The sequence below is a fragment of the Gossypium hirsutum genome, chromosome A04 (genome assembly GCF_007990345.1).
Source record: "Gossypium hirsutum isolate 1008001.06 chromosome A04, Gossypium_hirsutum_v2.1, whole genome shotgun sequence".
NCBI lineage: Eukaryota > Viridiplantae > Streptophyta > Magnoliopsida > Malvales > Malvaceae > Gossypium > Gossypium hirsutum.
In genome coordinates, this window is record NC_053427.1 from 7,383,839 (window position 1) to 7,403,035 (window position 19,197).

General features: G+C 32.8%; 2 protein-coding genes and 1 pseudogene across 2 annotated transcripts; 2 read left to right on the forward strand and 1 right to left on the reverse strand.

Annotated features, from left to right (window-relative positions):
- The first annotated feature begins 10,688 nt into the window (after positions 1–10,688).
- On the forward strand, positions 10,689–11,978 carry LOC107947968 (probable disease resistance protein At5g43730). The gene has a single exon (XM_016882464.1). The coding sequence runs from the start codon at positions 10,689–10,691 to the stop codon at positions 11,976–11,978; it is 1,290 nt and encodes a 429-aa protein (XP_016737953.1).
- Positions 11,979–11,981: 3 nt separating this feature from the next.
- On the forward strand, positions 11,982–13,660 carry LOC107947967 (disease resistance protein At4g27190). Its single transcript, XM_016882463.2, has 4 exons — positions 11,982–12,714; positions 12,853–13,059; positions 13,162–13,501; positions 13,576–13,660. Exons 1-4 carry the CDS (start codon positions 11,982–11,984, stop codon positions 13,658–13,660), a joined length of 1,365 nt encoding a protein of 454 aa, XP_016737952.2.
- A 1,656-nt stretch (positions 13,661–15,316) lies between these two features.
- Positions 15,317–19,197, reverse strand: part of LOC107947966 (probable protein phosphatase 2C 39) — a 28,499-nt pseudogene continuing 24,618 nt past the window's right edge.

Genomic DNA, 19,197 nt, shown 5'->3' on the forward strand with positions numbered 1-19,197 from the left:
GTCCCAACTGTTTTAGTAACGGTGAAAAGAGTTTCAAGCAAATTAATCTTAAGGATACAATGAAGCCAGTGACTGTTTGCGTTTTGCACGGACGTGAATAGTTAATTAAGCTTTGAGCAATGTATAACAAGAAACTCAATTTCTACAAAGAATTTTTGCAATAATTCTTTATAAAACAATCTAATAATACTAGAAAATAAGGAATGATAGAAAGAATTTTAGAACTTGTTGTTGTGATTTCCAAATGAAATATCATTCCTATTTATAGAAATTTTTATGACTTTTTATAGAGACATATTTCAATAGGTGTCTTTTCTGAATAATAACATCTTTAAAAATATATATAGCTATTCATATAATATTATAACTATTCAAGTAATATTGTTTGAATAGTTGTAATTTTTTTTCAAAAATTAAGTGATATAATTTTTTACCAATGACTAAAATATTTAACTTTTAATTAATTACACCCATTTATTTATAGTTATTAGAACACTATAAATATTTAAAAATGTTTCAACAAATTTTTATAATTAAATATATTGAATTTACAAAATTAATGGAAGAAAATAATTAATCGATTTTAATATGTAAGGTTAATCATTTGGAATTTATTCCAAGTCAACTTAAAGTTCAACCCTGATCTAATTTCATTGAAAAAAAAAAGCCAAAAGAAAAACTCCAATCTAATTTCAACAATAAAAAAAAACTTTAAATTAAACTTAAATTTTTAGGATTCTAATAATATAAAAAAATTAAATTGAAATTTTTAAAAGAATATATTAAACAAATAATTTATAATTAAATAAGAAATAAATATTTTTTATAGAGAAAACTGTATATATATAAAAATAAAATACTTTAATTTAAAAGGACATTTTGTTTAATCACTTTAATAGCTTTTGGAGTGATTAATAGTCTAATTTCACTTTGCACCTAAAATGATTTTTTTGGTAATTTTCTTACTGAGCTCGGACTCGATTGATGGTTGATGCCAACTCAATAAAAAGCTTTAACACAGTATAGATGAAAAAAAAATTTAAACTAAAATTTTTAAAAGAATTTAGAGTAAACTACATCAGTCATTCAACTATAGGTAAATTTTCGTTTTAATCACTTAACTAAAAAAAATTACGATTTAATCACTAATGCTTTCAAAATTGTTTTTTTTTTGTCACACAATTGTTAAGTCATACTTGTTTTAGTTGGTAAAATAATAATTTTAGTCCTCATTTTTTATATTTTCTGTCAATTTGACTCTGATTTTGTATAAAATTATAAAAAAAACTCACAAATATTTATAAAATAGAAAAATGTATATAAAAATTCAAGAAAAATAAAATATTGAATATGTTGTTTCATAACTAAATTGTATGAGAAATAAAGAAAATCGTCATTCAATAACATACAATAACAAATTAAAATAAAAACAAAACAAAAACAAAAGTTAGATTATTATATGCTTCCTGAATATTTCTCGAAACCAAATTAGTAGTATTATTAAGTTGAGTTTCATACCCTTGAAGAACATCTAGAACTAATATTACAAATACTTATAAAATGGACCTTGATGCCATATTTTTAGTTAAAAGAATATAAAGTATTTTATACCATAATTTTTCTTTGTCAAACTCAATTCAAAATTTCATTACATTTTAATTTTTTTTTCAAAACCCAAATTGTAAAAAAAATTATACTCAGAATTTTATCTTTTCTTATAATCTAAAAGCTATGTCAAGTAATTGATGAAGTAAAAAAGAATAGAACAAATAAATTTGCTTATTAGTTTTTTCTATGTTTGTTTTAAAAAAATGAGTATTGAATATTTCAATATAGATAATATAAAGAAATTTTGTACGGTTTACAAATAATTATTCCTAATTTTCCCACTTTATTTATTTTTAAAATTTTTATTTACTTTTATTTATTTTTAAATTTTATAATGTTCTAAAATTTTAAAAATAATTTCAACTTTTTATCATTTTATATATTATCAAAATCAAATTCACAAAAAGTATAAAAATTAAGGACTAAAATTATTATTAAATCAATTAAAAAGTTCCACTTAACAGTTGAGTGACAAAAAAATAATAATTTCAAAAACATTAGTGGTGAAATTGTAACTTTTTTTAATTCACTACGTCAAAAATGCCCTAATACGACAGTTATTTGGCAACACTTTCCTAAGTGTTGGGATAGACTGGCCAAAATACGCTTTAGCCAACTCTTTCATAAGTGTTGGGATATGCAAGCCTAAAGCAACGCTTTAATAAGAGTTGGCAAAAGTATAGTCCTAAGATGACACTTTTGGGGCAAGTGTAGGGATAGACTGGGATTTAGCCAACTTTATGTATAAGGGTTGGGAGATGTATGCCTAAAGCAACGCTTAAATAAGAGTTGCCTTTATGTAGTCCTAAGACGACACTTTTGTGGTGACATTTTCCTAAGGGTTGGTATATGTATGCCTAAGGCAACGCTTGAATAAGAGTTGGCTTTTGTGTTGTCCTAAGACGACACTTTTGTGGCGACACTTTCCTAAGTGTTGGTATAGACTATGCTTTGGCCAACTCTTTGTATAAGGGTTGGGATATATATGCCTAAGGCAACGCTTGAATAAGAGTTGGCTTTTGTCTAGTCCTAAGACGACACTTTTGTGGCGACACTTTTCTAAGTGTTGGGATAGACTACGCTTTGGCCAACTCTTTGTATAAGGGTTGGGATATGTATGCCTAAGACAACGCTTGAATAAGAGTTGGCTTTTGTCTAGTCCTAAGACGACAGTTTTGGGGCGACACTTTCCTAAGTGTTGGGATACACTTGTCAGCATATGCTCTGGCTAATTCTTTATATAAAGATGTAATGTCCCAAATTTCCTTAATTCCGAATTTTTTTGAATGTGTAGCACCAAAAATTTGGGTTTAAAATATGAATATTCTTAAAATTTTACATCATCAGTTTGTGAATAATTATATATATTTATATTAAAAATAACTAAATAGCTTCGAGTGTGAATAAGGTTTTTAATAAAAATGCCGCAAAAAATCAATTTAGTTTAGGGTTTAAGGTTTAGTGCTTAAAGATTATGGTTTAGGGATTATAGTTTATATAGTTTAAGGTTTTAGGGTTTTTTATTTACGGGTTTGGGGTTTATGATTTTAGGGTTTTATGATTATGGATTTGGGGTTTTGTGATTATGGGTTTGCGAGTAATCTTAGATTTTTTTTAATATGAACTGTATTGCGATATAAGTTTAACTTTAAGGTTTCAGTGTTAGCTTCTATAGTTATGATTACAGTTTAGGGTTTTATGGTTTGTGGTTTAGGATTTTAAGGTCTATTATTTTAAGGTTTAAGATTTTATGGTCTTGAGATTTAGGGTTTGTGGTTTAAGGCTTATGGTTTTAGTGTTTTGATAAAAATGTCATAGAAAATCATTTTATTTTAAATTAAACGGCGTCGTTTTGCTCCTGGTATTCTCACCCATCATCCAAGTGTCCATCATGTATTCTTTTCGACACGTAGACAAAATTTGAAAGTAAAAACGTAAAAAAATATATGTTAAAAATGAAAAAAAACTAAAAATACTATTATTTAAAATAATTTTAAAGTTTTTTTGGTATATGACTGATTGTTTTTTAATTTATATATTAAATAATTTCTTATATAATTGTAAAAGAGATAATATTAATTTTAATATATTAAAATTATCATTATAGTTTAAATTATTTAAGAGATAATAGATAAACTTTATATATATTAAAATTAAAAAATTACTAACTCATGTATCTCTAGAGAAACAAAATTAATTAAGAATGTATGCATACTTTACCCAGATAAAGTATGTATTAGCAGATTCACTAATTATGCATACTTTACCCGGATAAAGTATGTATTAGCAGATTCACTAATAATGCATACTTTACTCGGATAAAGTATGTATTAGCAGATTCACTAATAATGCATATTTTACCCGGATAAAGTATGTATTAGCAGATTCACTAATAATGCATACTTTACCCGGGTAAAGTATACATTATTTATTTGATTTCCATCATGTATCTCCATCAAAATAATTAAACCTTTCAAATATGGAAACAATTAAGAAGAAAATTGGATTGACAAAAATCATTTTATTTTAATAAAAATGGCGCTATTTTAAAATTTTTCCCCTAAAAATTTCCCCCCAAACCTGAAATCCCTTCTTTTTCCCAAAATCAATTCCCCTCACCCCCCGAAATCCCACCGCGGTTTTCTTCCCTTTTCCCATTCTCTATTTTACTTAACCTTGCTTTTATCTTGTTTCTTAAAAGGTTGGCGTCCCACTTCCCACTACCGCGCAGGAAATTAGCTTCTTGCTTTGAATTTTAAACCCTAAGCTAATCCTCACTTCCACTTTTGCATTCCAATTATTGCTCTTCTTTTTTACGAGTCAAGTTGTCTGCTGTTCATTTCACTTAAGGTAAGTTATTTTTCTATTTCTGGTATTTGTAGATCTGTTATTGTTTTCTGGGTCTTAAATCAAAGTGTTTATGTGATCTGACATATCTTAAGTTGTAGACATAATTAATAATTTGGTCGAAGAACAAAACAGACAATTCTACATTCATGTTTTTGTTTGGGATTTATTAACAGTTTGAACTTTGAACACCCAACCCTATGCCTTCTGTTTTTGTTGATTAATGCTTTTATGGCTCAGTTAAGCCTGCAACCGCAACAAGGCAAACGATCTTCTTTTGCTGCTTCTCTTTTATTATTACCATCCAAATTTTAATTATATGTTGTAGATATTGCTGATTCTAATTGTTAGTTTGTCTGAAACATTTTTATTTTTAAGTATGTGTAAACTTTAAGTAAATATTGCTTTCATCTTTCCGTTCAATTGAGCAATGTTGCTTTGAGTATGCATTTTCAGTGAACCGTATCCCTAACTACTGCTATAATTACTGTCTATTGACTACAACAACGAATATGTGGTCCCATTGCCGCTCTTACATTCAATTTTATGGTTGCTGTTGGTATTATTTTCATGAACAAATGGGTTTGTTGCCAAAATTTCTTGATATATAAAGAAACTATTTGTTGTAATCTTATATATTATATTGTGAGATGGTATACTCTTTGTGTTTTTAGGTTCTTAAAAATGTAGGATTCCATTTTCCTGTGTTTCTGACTTTTATTCACTATGCTGTAAGCTGAGCATTGATGGCCATTTTGAATTCTTTTGCTCTTTTTCCTGTATCTCCACCCTCAAAATCAACCCCTTTGGCTTTGTTTACTCTTGGTGTTGTTATATCTTTAGCTACTAGTCTTGCTAATGTTAGCTTGAAATACAACAGGTTAGATTGTTAAATCTGTTGAAATGATATCTGACCAATGTCTCCTACAGAACCTTTTGATTTGACTTTTTTTAATTTATTTTCTAGTGTGGAATTTTATCAGATGGCGAAGATTGCTGTCACGCCATCTATTGTCCTTGCAGAGTTATATGGTACAAGAAGAAAGTCACTTTCTCCAAGGTAATAGATTTGTTTCTCCTTCTGTTAACATAGAAACCGTTTATTGTTATATAGGCTATTATCGTTGTCCATCAGGTTGATAGGAATATGTTAGTCCCAAAATTGGAAGGTAAGTACTCATCATCTAGTGGATGTTTTGATTATTTCAAACCTTGATGGTACTTGCATCTTTGCCTTCTTGGTATGCTTCAGATTTGATGTGAGAAAGAAAGCAAAAGACTACGTATCCTATACTAGAAATAGATGTTTAAATAGTTAGTCTTAGTTTAGTTGAATGTATAGAATATTCAGATGTCATTATACCGCTTTGTGTTTTGATATCCATGGTGCCTTTTGGTTGTTTCGAGCCATTTGTGGGTTACCATCAGTTCTAACTCTATCAATTCTTATCATCATTTAACGAATAATGTTAGCTTACTTGCTTTATTTGTGCAGTTTGTTACAAAATTGCTGTTTAGTTCTCTTTTGTGTTTATATTCTCCATGATAATGTTTTGTAGTCATTTAACAATTCGTTAATCTGGCTGAGAAAACCTGCATACAGTAACATTTAAAAAAAGATTCTAATTGTTACTTAAATTTTATTTTTACAACAAGGCAAAACAGACCATTCGTTAATCTGACTGAGAAAACCTGCATACAGTAACATTTTTTTAAAAAAAATTCTGTGACAAGCTACAAAATATAGATCTTGTCATGTTTGTTCTAATTATTACTCCTTGTAGGATTAGAAAAGTAACCATTACCACCTTGAACCTTACTATGTTGCTCTATTTACTTTATAATGGTTAGCCAAGTTCTGAATGACTTGCTGTTGCATTCTTATTTGTAGGTCTTGGTTAACATTACTGAATGTTTTTTTATATCTGCAAGTGGTCTACAAATGATTTTGTCAAGGTTCGTTCATTTATCTTCATATAATTATGTCCATTTATCTTCATACCAGGCTTTCTTGCAGGCTTACAATGTCGAACTTATTATTACTTTAATGCAGGCTGCAGGACAGGATTATGAGAAGGAAAACTTAACAAAAGGAATTGAAGTTTCTTGGTGCTACCTTTATAGAAATAAGAGATCAACAGAGTTTCTTGGAATTGAAGTTGCAGTTTCAAACTGTATTAGCTTTTATGTATTACAACATCAATATCAATGTCCATCATCTTAGGTACTTCTTTATTTGTTTACTTTTGTACATTGATGTTGGTGGTATATATACATTTCAGCTAAATGTTAGTGTATTTTGATTGTTGGATCGATTTTTGTATTGAATATTCAATCTTTATTTTAATTTTGTATTTTAAATTTTAAATTTTTTTAGTTGTATTTAAAGCACAATTACTATCATTATTCACTGTAAATATTTATAAAAATATATTAATATTGAAATAATAAAAAAATTGAAAAAAATTATATTATACGTGTCTATCCCAATCTTTTTTTATAGGTTGTTTTAAATAATATCTATCCCAACTTTTTTAAGGTTGCTTTAAACAGGTCTATCCCAACCTTTTTTAAAAGTTACCTTAGACATGGTCTATCCCAACCTTTTTAAGGTTGCCTTAGACGAGTCTATTCCGACCTTTTTTAAAGGTTGCCTTAGACATAGTTTATCCTAACTTGTTTAAGGTTGCCTTAGACAGGTCTATCCCAACCTTTTTATAGGTTGTTTTAGACAATGTCGATCCTAACCTTTTTAAGGTTGCTTTAGACGGCTCTATCCCAACTGTTTTTAAAAGTTGCCTTAAGCAAGAACTATATCGACCTTTTTAAGGTTGTCTTAGATAGGTTTATCACAACCTTTTTCAAAGGTTAGTCTTAACTAGGTCTATCCCAACCCTTTTTAAAGGTCGGCATTGACTAAGCCTTTCGCAACTCTTCAATAAGCATCGACTTATGTTGACTTATACCGACGCTTTTTCAAAAGTGTCGCGAAGCCTATACCAACTGCACTATATACAACCTTTTTGGAAGCGTCGGGAGAAGCGTCGCGAAGCCTATGCCAACCTTTTTTGCGTCGTCTTAGGTCAAAAAAAGTGTCGTATTAGGGCATTTTTTACGTAGTGATTGAGCAACTGAAACAAAAATTAGCAATAGTTTAGTGACTAATAGTGTAACTTTTTTGATACATGATAATTCGAATTTTGGCTATTCCTAAAAAGGGTGAACATCCGATTAGATTTATTCACATATTACAAACATGCATATGTAAGCAATTCTCCCGAATTAAAATCAAATTTTAATATCAACAACTCGTAAATAAGAAGATAATGTGTTTCACTACACTTGAACCCATATCCTTCTACATTGACAATAATACCTATACCAATGAAGCTAAGATTCAATTCACAATAATTGCAAAACTTAACAGTTGTGGATGTTCTCCAACTATTGCTAATTTTTATATATTATTAAAATAAAATTGAAAGTATAAAAACTATTATTAAATCAATTAAAAAGTTCCACTTAATAGTTGAGTGAAAAAAAAATTAAAAACATTAGTGGTAAAATTATAAGTTTTTTTAATTGAGTGATTGAAATAAAAATTAGCAATAGTTGGTGAACGTTCATAACTCATAAATAAGAGGATAATGCATTTCAATATACTCGAACCTAAATCTTTCTATATTGACAATAATGCCTATGCCAATGAAGCTAAGACTCAATCCACAATAACTAAATATATTTTTTGTTATACCTAATCCAACTCATTTACTAGTATATTAGCAAATCTTATACCCTAGTTTCCCATACTTTCCCATGACGATGATGATGATGTTACAATTGAGCACCAAGGTCAGTGTAATACTTGTTAGTATTCTCCAGAATGAATTGAAAGGACATTTCCATGGATTTTAGACCTCATACTTTCAAATTTTGAGAGCAGATTAAAGGTTTTATTATCAAGTAGAAACGTCAGTATCAAATGCCCAAAATGGTAAAAGCTGAAAGAAAAGAAAAGATGGGATTTCTTACTAATAATTCTGCCTTTGTGGAACCCACCACAGAAGTGAATGCCTCATAATTTTGCCTGTTTTCATCTTCACTTTCTTCTTTTTTGGGCTATTGTACCCACAACATTCTTTCTGATTCACTGTTTTTATCAAGCATCCAGTCAAGGTAATTTTGTTTAATTTGCTTAATCCATGACTTGCTTTTCTTTGCTTAATTCATGCCTTTGCAATGATTGTTTCTGATTATCTGCTACTCTTATAGCAGCTGCTTTGTAAGAAGTCAACTTCACTGCTTCATTTTCAGTTCTAATCTCTCAACGATTTTCAGCCAGTAAGTCAGGTAATAAGATCTCAAGCAATGATTTCCTCTACTTATTATCAACAATTTATTTTCAATAAAAGTTAGGAAAGTATTGTAAAAAGACATAATAATTTTTAATTTCCATGTAAAATTTCTGGAAACATTAATATTTAAAAAATAATAAATTCTTGTTTTCTTAAAACATAATATTTATAAAAAATTATATATATACATTCATTCATACGTAAACGTAATCATAAAAGTATGATATTAGAAATTAAAAGTGGAAATTAAATAAGATATATTCCTTTTCTTATGTAAGTAATATAAAAATTATAGGGATTAACATAGTTAAAAATATAAACATATTTCTAAAATTAAATAATATTTTAAATTATGAGGAGTAAATGAGAAAATTAAAAAGGTGAAATCCATTTATAAAATAAATTAAAAACATTAAGGGGATTATGTTGCAAATAACCCCTCCACGTTTCCCATATATAAATGACATTTTCTTTTTTCTTTTCATGTGTGATGGATAAGTTGGAAAATAAAAATAAAAAAACCGAGTTTCCTTCTTCTATTTTTTTTTACTTCATTTTGTTGTCTTTTAGGTCGATTTTTATTTTGAAGCCAAAAGTTTAAATTTTTTTGGTTTTAATAATATAAAATATATTATAGATTTTCAGTGGTAAAACTTTAACTTATTATTTAGTCTTCCGTTTGAATTTTGTGATGCATGTAAGTGTAATATTTTTATTCTTTACACTTGTTAGTTGTTGAGTTCAATAAAATCTATAAAAGATGGTAGGTGGGATTCGGATTAACTTAAATATTTTTATTTATTTAATTTAATTTAATTTTACTAAATTTCTATTTTCACTCATTGTTTCAAGCGTTCACACTCTCACCCCACTTTGTACGTAACTTTCTTTTGTTTCCCTATTCTGCCCGTTTATCTTCTTTTCTCTTGGTTCTTTTTATTTTTCTTTCTTTTTCCTCATTCATTATTCTTGAATACTACCGTTTATTTAGTTACTTTTGTTGTCTTTCCATTAATAGTTCAGTTTTATTTCGTTGTGATGATGATGATGATGATGTTACAATTGAGCACCAAGATCAGTGTAATACTTGTTAGTATTGTCCAGAATGAATGGAAAGGACATTTCTATGGATTTTAGACCTCATATCTATGTTTCAAATTTTGAGAGCAGATTAAAGGTTTTATTATCAAGTAGAAATGTCAGTATCAAATCCCAAATTGGTAAAAGCTAAAAGAAAATAAAAGATGGGATTTCTTACTAATAAATATTCTGCCCTTGTGAAACCCACCACAGAAGTGAATGCCTCAAAATATTGCCTGTTTTTGTCTTCATTTTCTTCCTTTTTTGGCTTTTGTACCCACAACATTCTTTCTTCTTCACTATTTTTATAAAGCCAACAGTTTTAGATTTTAGGACATGATAGGATGTTCATCAGACATAATCTATCATAGATAGAAATTAATACAAAAGGAGCTACCCAGAAGCAATATAATGCTGAAATTTCAAACTGTTGAACATTTTACCTTTTAATATTCTGTAATGAGCTCTTGCACACTTGAATCTAGCATTTTATATACATTAAGAGGTTAACTCTAGTGACCAGCATTTCATCATGTTTCTCTCTGCCACCCATCTAATAAACGCCATTGCATTTATGTTTCCTTTTCATGCTTACTCTAATATATAAAAACTTATTCAAAAATCCAATACACTAACATATATGATTGCGTTGCAGGGGCATAGCGATGGAATGCATAGTCTGGTGTTGGCATTGCAAATTGTCTTGGACCTCCTGTTTGTAAATACTTGAAATATCACAGAAAGCTGAATGATTATGTTAGAAACTACGGGAGGATCAGAGATAAATTAATTTGTAAAATGAAAGACATAGAGCTGCAATTGAAAGCAGAGCTTCTTTCTCCTTCGGGGAAGATACCAAAGCAGGGAGTTGAAAATTGGTTGAAAGATGCGAAAGAGATTATTGCGGAAGCACAGGATGTGGAAAATAAAGTCAGAAACGGGAGATATCTCTGTCGTGCTTGGAACGGAAAGCTGGTTGATGAAAAGACTCGAGAAATGAAGGAATTTCTTGATAAAGATCCTAATGCCTCTGAAACTCTTGCCATGGATGGTCCAAGTGGTGGGTTGCCACTGCCAACATCAGAACTAGTTGGGGAGGAAGCTGCCAGAAAAGAGATTTGGGCATGTTTGATGCTGGAGGAGGTAAAAAAGATTGGGGTTTGGGGGATGGGCAGTGTGGGTAAAACCACTATCATGAAGCACATCCACAATGATCTTTTGAAAGAACAAATATTCGAAAGGGTAATCTGGGTTACCATATCAATGGAGTTCAATGTACTGAAGGTACAACATGATATTGCAAGTGCTTTGAAGTTGAAGAAAGATTGGCCCAAAGAAGGAGATAAGCTCAGACGAGCAGCAATCTTGTCAGAAATGCTAAAGAGAGCAGGAAAGCATGTTCTAATCCTAGATGATGTGTGGGATGAAGTCTCTCTAGAGGAAGTTGGGATCCCTGAGCCGAGTGGCAGCAATGGCTGCAAGTTGGTGTTGACAACCCGTTCGGAGCGTGTCTGTAAGTATATGGGCTGCACGGTGATAAAAGTGAAGCCCCTTTCGGAACAACAGGCATTGACACTATTCTTGAGTAAAGTTGGACCTAATATAGTGCAAAATCAAACTTTAATGCCAATTTTGAGGCTCGTTGTCAAAGAATGTGCGGGTCTGCCTCTTACAATTGTCGTCATAGCTGGTACATTGAAAGGAGAAGAGGACCCTCTTATTTGGAAACACGCACTCAGAGAATTGAAAGAAAGAATAGAAAAACTAGAAGGAGTGGAAGCTAAAGTGATAGAGCGTTTGAAATTTAGCTTCGATCACTTAAAGGACGAGAAAGTGAAATATTGTTTCTTACATTGCGCATTATATCCTGAAGATTATGAAATTAAAAAAGATGAGCTAATTGAGTGCTGGATTGAGGAGGGATTCATAGATGATATGGGTACAAGACAAGAAATGAAAGACAAGGGCCATGTTATTTTGAAGAAGTTAGAAGATAATTGCTTGTTGGAAAATGGCTCGAGTGGCTTTGTGAAAATGCATGATGCAGTGAGAGACATGGCATTGTCGATCACAAGAATGAATCCTTGATATATGATACAAGCAGGTTTACAATTAGAAGAGTTACCAGAAAAGGAGCAATGGAGTTTGGATATTGAAAAAGTATCGCTTATGTGTAACGTCATATCAGAAATTTCCACAGATGTGCTGCCCACAAAACGCCAACTGCTCACAACCTTGTTATTGCAGAACAACCCTATAAAGAAGATCTCAGTTTCTTTCCTCACAAACATGCCGTGTCTTAGTGTTCTCAATTTGTCTGCTACAAAGATCGAGAGTTTACCAAATTCCATCTCTGAACTAAAGAACCTCACAACATTGTTGCTTTGGGGCTGTTATGAATTAAGAGATCTACCATGTCTTTCGATGCTTCAACAATTGAAGAAGTTGGATCTCCGTTGGACTAAAATTGAGGAAGTCCCTGAAGGCATGGATATGCTGATAAAGTTAAGATACATTGATCTTCAAGTGCGCACTCTGAAAGAGATACCCGCTGGAACTTTACCAAAACTCGTTCACCTTCAGCACTTGAGTTTTGATGTGAACAATGAAAAAACAAGTCTAAAAGTAGAGGAGATGGAGCCATTGAAGAAGTTGGAGTGCTTTACCAGACGTTTCGAAGACATCAGTGAATTGAATAAGTTCATCTCCTCAATGCAGCAAAGTAAGAAAAATCTCATCAAGTACTATTTACGGGTTGGCTCATATATAGGGGGTTGTGGAAGGGATAAAACATTAACAATTGGAGGAGTCGACAATTGGGAAGGTGAGTTAATTATGCACCCAATTGAAATTCAAGAGTTGCATATTTTAAAGTGTGACTATTTGAGAAGCTTAGTCGATGATAAATCTTCCTTCAAAAATGCGATTGACTTGAGGTTTTGTAGGATTTGGTATTGTGAAGGGATAGAGTGTGTTGTTTCCTTGTCCTCTTTTGCCTCTTCTTCCGCTCATCCATTTCAGAGCCTCCAGGTGTTGGATCTTCAAGTTCTGCCAAAGTTGAGTGCCCTTATTATGAAAGATGCAGGAATTGGTTCAGCAACAACATCAATATTAGCTCCGTCTACCACCTTTTCCCATCTTAAGAAAATTTCGATATCCAAATGCTCATGTATGAAGACGTTGCTTCCACATTGGTTGCTTCCAAACCTCTAAAACCTCGAAGCAATTTGGGTGCAATAATGTGATGAGGTAGTAGAAATATTGGGAGCAGCAACATCAGAAGTTGAAAGAAACTGGAGTGATGCATTAATCAAATTCCATCTTCCCAAATTGAGAGTGCTAACATTGTGGCGATTACCAAATTTGAAGAGCATTTGCAGCAAAAGTGGAGTGATGGTTTGTGATTTTCTCCAATTGATCAGTGTTATGTCTGGCTGTGATAAACTGAAGAGAATTCCTCCATTTGTTCCCTTTGTTGGCAATGAGCAGCCATTTGCATATGCTCCACCTTCTCTTACTATCGAGTCAAGCACAAAATGGTGGGAATGGTTGGAGTGGGATGACCATCCAAACTTTAAAAATGTTCTTCTACCCCTTTGGAAGGATGAAAGGTATGAACCATTTATAGTTTAGTTTATTTTTTTATTTTTATAAATCTAATTTCTCCATATTAATAAAATTTCAGCTATATGTTTGATGTTGTTGAAGAGAAAGATAAAAGTGTTGGTGGGAAAGAAGTAGGTGGGAGGATAGTGCAAAAGAGAGGATAAAATGAATTATGGCAGTAAGAGGTTAAGAGCATTAAGAGTGAGAGGCAAAGGTAAATAAGAAATCAAACTGTCTCCACTTTTTAAACATTTTTCCTATCTTATCATTCCTTCTATTATAACTCCAAAAATTGACAGTAAGGCCCCTCTGTGAACTATTTAGTAGCTCTCTACAAAAGTGAGACGTATATATTTCCAAAAATATAACTCTAAATCATTCAATCAACGACTATACAACTCATGATAATATGCATTATATATTCCTTGATTGTTGGGCCAATAGATACACTATTTGCTAAATCACAAACAAAGTGAAATTTATACAAGTCAACTACGAATAAAAACATCATTGCTAGCACATTATTAAAAAAGATAATAGGCATGAATTTCAATAATCTCATAAGAGATTGTATATTCTCATGTCAATGGACTACCATCCATCAGACTACAAACTGAAGTTCATATAAGACAGACGAAAACACTATCCATCGATATACCAATAAAAAAATTAAGTCAAGACTTGGATTCAGTTCAATAGTACCATCTACGGTATGACTCATAAAGGTATCTACCTAAGGTAAAGGCAACCATCCGGCAAGGGTTCATTTTCATTTCACTAAAGATCATTTATTGAACGGTAGCTCTTTTTATTACATTAGCATAGTCCTAAATATTTTCTATCACCTCCTAGATTAACTTGATTTCAAACGATTGCTTTACCTTCAACGTTTGCATAATTTAAATACTAATGAACAATTACAATGCTTACAATGCCAGCACAATTTTAAATATATATAAATTACCACAAATTTTGTAAGAAAAATAGAAGCAAATAGTTCTACATCAAATTGTCCTCGTCCACGACACATGTGTAAGATCTGATATTACATCAGATTCTTGAAAAACAGAGAATGATTTAAACTAAATGAAAAAAGAAAACCTTGAGATAAGTTTTTTTTATTTAAGATGAGAGGAAGTAATTATCCGACAACTCAACAACACTAATAGTTAATTAAGAATTTAGGTATAGGTAGTTGACTGTTAGGATTTGTTAAATTAATGTTGTCTTACTTCTATTTCCTTTTGGATTAAATCCTAAACTGCACAAAGCAAACATGAGAGACAAATTAATGTTAGCTTGTGGTCCTTCAACTTTTTCCACCTCTATCTTACTCTGATTTCAACATTTCATTACCACTCTCCATTATTTATATCTCCTTCTCCTACAATGTAAGCTGCAGGTTTGGATTTCATATCTTAAGAACTTGACAATGACAGGGAAGATGACCAAGAAGAATAAGGGGTTGCTATGGGAAGATAGGGTTCATTGATGGGTTGTCACAGCCTTCTTCTCAAGTCAAAAAATCCAAGCTCAATTTATCGGATCCATTTGCCCGTAATCAAAAAGGAGTCATTGCAGACATAATCAACTTATGCTACCAATCTTAAGAACCAAAACATTACTTACTATATTATGATGAAGGATTTTATAACAACATCAGGTATCGGAACTAAAATTCAATTATCCAAGGGAATATAAGGGATAACATCTAAAGGAAATTCAGATTGTTCAAGAGCAAATTTGAAATTTCATGGCAGATTAGGTATTCAATCAGCTGAACCGCTAAAGCGATTGAAAGCTTGGTAGAATATTATGCTCCAATGCTACAAATTCAACTTTAGTTTCCTTCATTACAGTTTGCCTATGTATAGAAAGCTTAGGATACCACACAAAATATGCATAACATTCTATCCAACTTAAGAAAGGTACAGAAAAGAGTTCATTATCATATGGAAACAGGTGAAGTTGCCACACTTACAGATCGCTAAAATTTTACAACAATGATGGAAATGTCATCCTTGTTGTTTCTCTTAACAGCTTCCTCAGTTAGGTTCTTTGCAGCAGATCGAGATCCTTAACGCCTTTGATAGCATCGACAGCTTCTTGGTTTGACATTACCTGGAATTTAAGGAATGAACCATTAAATCTCAGGTTCAACATGCAGGTTCAATAAAAGAAAAATGTGATTAGAGAGGGCTTACCTTCCATAAACCATCACTAGCCAATATTATGAGGTCGGTATCATAGTCGATTATTTCAATGCTCACATCTGGCTCCGAAGTAAGATGTTTCTTTAAACTCTTGTCACCAAATGCTCTCACCACCACCAGCTGACCATCAACACGCGCGACATCCCCTGAAACAAAAACAATATCAGGAAAAGCTGGTGTAACCTTGAGCGTCATTGTTGGAACTTAGAAATCAGATTGAAGAAATTTGAAAGAAACTTGAGCTTGAAGGCTCGATGCTTGCTGAGCAAACAAGAAAATTCAGCTAAGAAGCTTGAGCTAATTACTTAAGAAATAAACCCGAAAAAATGAAGAAGAAATTTGAATATTTTTCCATTAACTGAATTGAAACATAATGCCAATACATATACCAGTCAATAAACTGGTCAACATGAAACAAAATTACCTAAACATCCTGTTGAGTTTTTCACACAGGAGGAAAAATAGATCTATTTCACCCGGGTAAAATATGAACAACTTGTTGAAACTGGAGCAACAAAGTAATATACCCGAGTAAAATATGTGTTAAGTTTTGATCAAATGATCAATGAAACAAAAAAAAGAAATTTTGTGTTTGAAAGCTCAAAACAGAAGCAAAATCGGATGAACAAATTGAGAGAACAAGTTGGCTATGCTTGTTACTTAAAAAGTTCAAAATTACATGTACGTAAGTAGATGGATTACATTGGTAAAAAACAAAGCTTGCTTGTGCAAGTAAATAACCTGTTAAATCAGCATAATGACTTCCTAAACAGCTACTAAAACAGCTAAGTATCTAACTAAACCTTAGCAAATACAAAAGGTTACATTGAAACAACAAAAGTCAACTGTCACATGGAATGCCAATTGAATTACTCATTGGACAATAGCATGTTTCAGCTGTGATGCTTGGTTACTTGCATGCTTATGCATGATTGCATGGTTGCATGCATGTTGCTGCTGTAGTTGCCACCTTCGAACACTCATCCTTGGCTACAAGGCAGCAAACTCCTATCTCTTTTCTTAAACACTCAAACCTTCCAGCAGCTAATGGCTTGGTCAGAACATCAGCAAGTTATTCCTCGAACAACAATGTACCAAGCAGATTTCCTTAGCAAGTTCAGCTTCTTTCACAAAGTGATACCTGATCTTGAAATGTTTTGTTTTGCCATGGAACACAGGGTTCTTGGCAATGGCAACAGTAGACTGGTTGTCAACCTTGATTTCAGTTGCTTCCATCTGCTTAGCATTTAAGTCATCCAGGAACTTTCTAAGCCAAATGGCTTGGTTAACAGCAGTAGCAGCTGCAATATACTCAGCCTCGGCAGTGGATTGAGCTACTGTTTGTTACTTCTTTGAACTCCAACTGAAAACACTTCAACCTAGACCAAAGAAGTAGCCTGATGTGCTCTTCATGTCATCAACTGAACCAGCCTAGTCACTATCTGAATAACCAACAAGTTTCAGCTCCTTTGACCTTTCAAACTTCACACCAAAATTCAAAGTCCCTTTGACATTTCTTAGGACCCTCTTTTCTGCTTTAAAATGTGCAACATTGCAGCAGTGCATGAATCTTGAGAGTAAGCCAATAGCATATAAGATGTCTGGCCTTGTTGCTCTTAGGTAGAGTAAGCAACCAACCAAACTCCTGTACCCCTTTTCATCAACTCGATCATGCTCACTTGTGCTTGACAGCTTCTTTCCTAGTGCAACTGGTGTGCTAGCAGGTTTCCACTTTGACATGCAGAATTTGCTTAGAACCTTTAGTGCAAAGGCTTGCTGGCTTATAAAAATCCCTTGTTCTCCCTGATTTACCTCCATACCAAGGAAGTATGTCAGCAGACCAAGATTAGTCATCTCAAAAATGTCTTGCATTTGCTTCTTAAAGTCTTCAATCAGCTCATCTTTGCTGCCAGTGACTAGCAGGTCATCAACATATAATGACACAATCAGTAGTGTCTCATTTTCATCTTTCTTGACATAAAGAGTGGGTTCACTTATGCTTTTTGTGAACCCGAGCCTTGACAAGTAGGCATCAATTCTATCATACCAGGTCTTGGAGCCTGTTTCAGGCCATACAAAGCCTTCTTAAGCCTATAGACCTTGTGTTCCTCACCAGATACCTCAAACCCTTCAGGCTGCTCAATGAAGATTTCTTCTTTGAGAAATCTATTTAAAAAGGATGATTTCACATCTAATTGGTGCACTTTCCACTGTTTCTGAGCTGCTAAGGCAAATAAAAGCCTTATTGTATCCAACCTTGCAACAGGTGCAAAGGTTTCAAAGAAATCGACCCGTTGTTGCTGACTGTAGCACTTTACAACCAACCTGGCCTTGTGTTTGTTCAAAGACCCATCTGAATTTGTCTTGGTCCTGAACACCCAGTTAACACCAATGACTTTTCTATTTTCTAGCCTATTGACCAGCTCCCAAGTGTCATTCTTCTGAATCATCTTCAGTTCAGCCTCCATAGCCTCTTGCCAGTATTTCTCTTTTACAACTTCAGCATAGCAGGATGGCTCAACTAAGGTCATGGCACACCTTTCATAGATATCTGCCAGAGTTCTAGTGCCTCAAATAGGTGCATCATCATAGTCATCTTCAGCTTCAGCTTCAATTTCAGTAGGCTGCAGGTGAAGACTATTTTGATCTTCCTCAAGTAGGCTTGCATTAGTTCCATCCCATTTCCAATACCCTTCTTTATTGAACTTTACATCTCTACTCACAATGATCTTCTTGGTCAATGGATCAAAGATCCTATGACCTTTCTTCACACTGCTGTAGCCTACAAACACCCCTAGCATGGACCTTTTTTCAAGCTTAGTCCTTTTCTCTGCTGGAACCAGTGCATAGCACAAACAACCAAATACCCTCAGGGTGACACTGTTGGTTTTTGTCCAAACCAAGCTTCAAAGGGTGTTTTTCCTTTCACTGCATTAGTTGGAAGTCTATTCAGTAAGTAAACTGATGTGTTTACTGCCTCAGCCCAAAAATTGTTAGGCATTTTAGCCTCAAACAAAAGGCACCTGGCCATATCAAGAACTGTTTTGTTCTTCCTTTCACAGATACCATTTTGCTGTGGTGTGTAGATGGTTGTCAGCTGATGAAGAATTTCAACATCATCACATATCTTTTGGAACCTTTGAGACACATACTCAGTCCCATTATCTGACCTTAAGCATTTCAGCTTACAATTGGCTTGGTTTTCAGCCAAAGCTTTAAATTTGCAAAAGAAGTCAGCAACATCTGACTTTTGCTTCAAAAAGGTTACCCAACAGAACCTAGTGCAATCATGAATAAAGAGTGCAAAGTACCTGTTCCCATTTGGAGAAGTGGTCTTCATGGGTCCACAAATGTCTGTATGAACCAACTGGAGCCTCTCTTGAGCTCTCCATGCTTTGCTGGCAGGAAAGCGTAGACTGGTCTGCTTGCCAAGCTGGCAGACTTCACACACATCCTTTTTTGGCTCAATGCAAGACATGTCTTCAACC

What these genes read in the sequence shown, in the direction of transcription:
- LOC107947968 (XM_016882464.1), top strand. Translation starts at nt 10,689, where the DNA reads ATGAAAGACATAGAGCTGCAATTGAAAGCAGAGCTTCTTTCTCCTTCG.
- LOC107947967 (XM_016882463.2), top strand. Translation starts at nt 11,982, where the DNA reads ATGATACAAGCAGGTTTACAATTAGAAGAGTTACCAGAAAAGGAGCAA. An exon ending in TTCGATATCCAAATGCTCAT is followed by an intron (nt 13,060 to 13,161) that starts GTATGAAGACGT and finishes TATTGGGAGCAG; the next exon opens with CAACATCAGAAGTTGAAAGA. An exon ending in CCCCTTTGGAAGGATGAAAG is followed by an intron (nt 13,502 to 13,575) that starts GTATGAACCATT and finishes ATAAAATTTCAG; the next exon opens with CTATATGTTTGATGTTGTTG.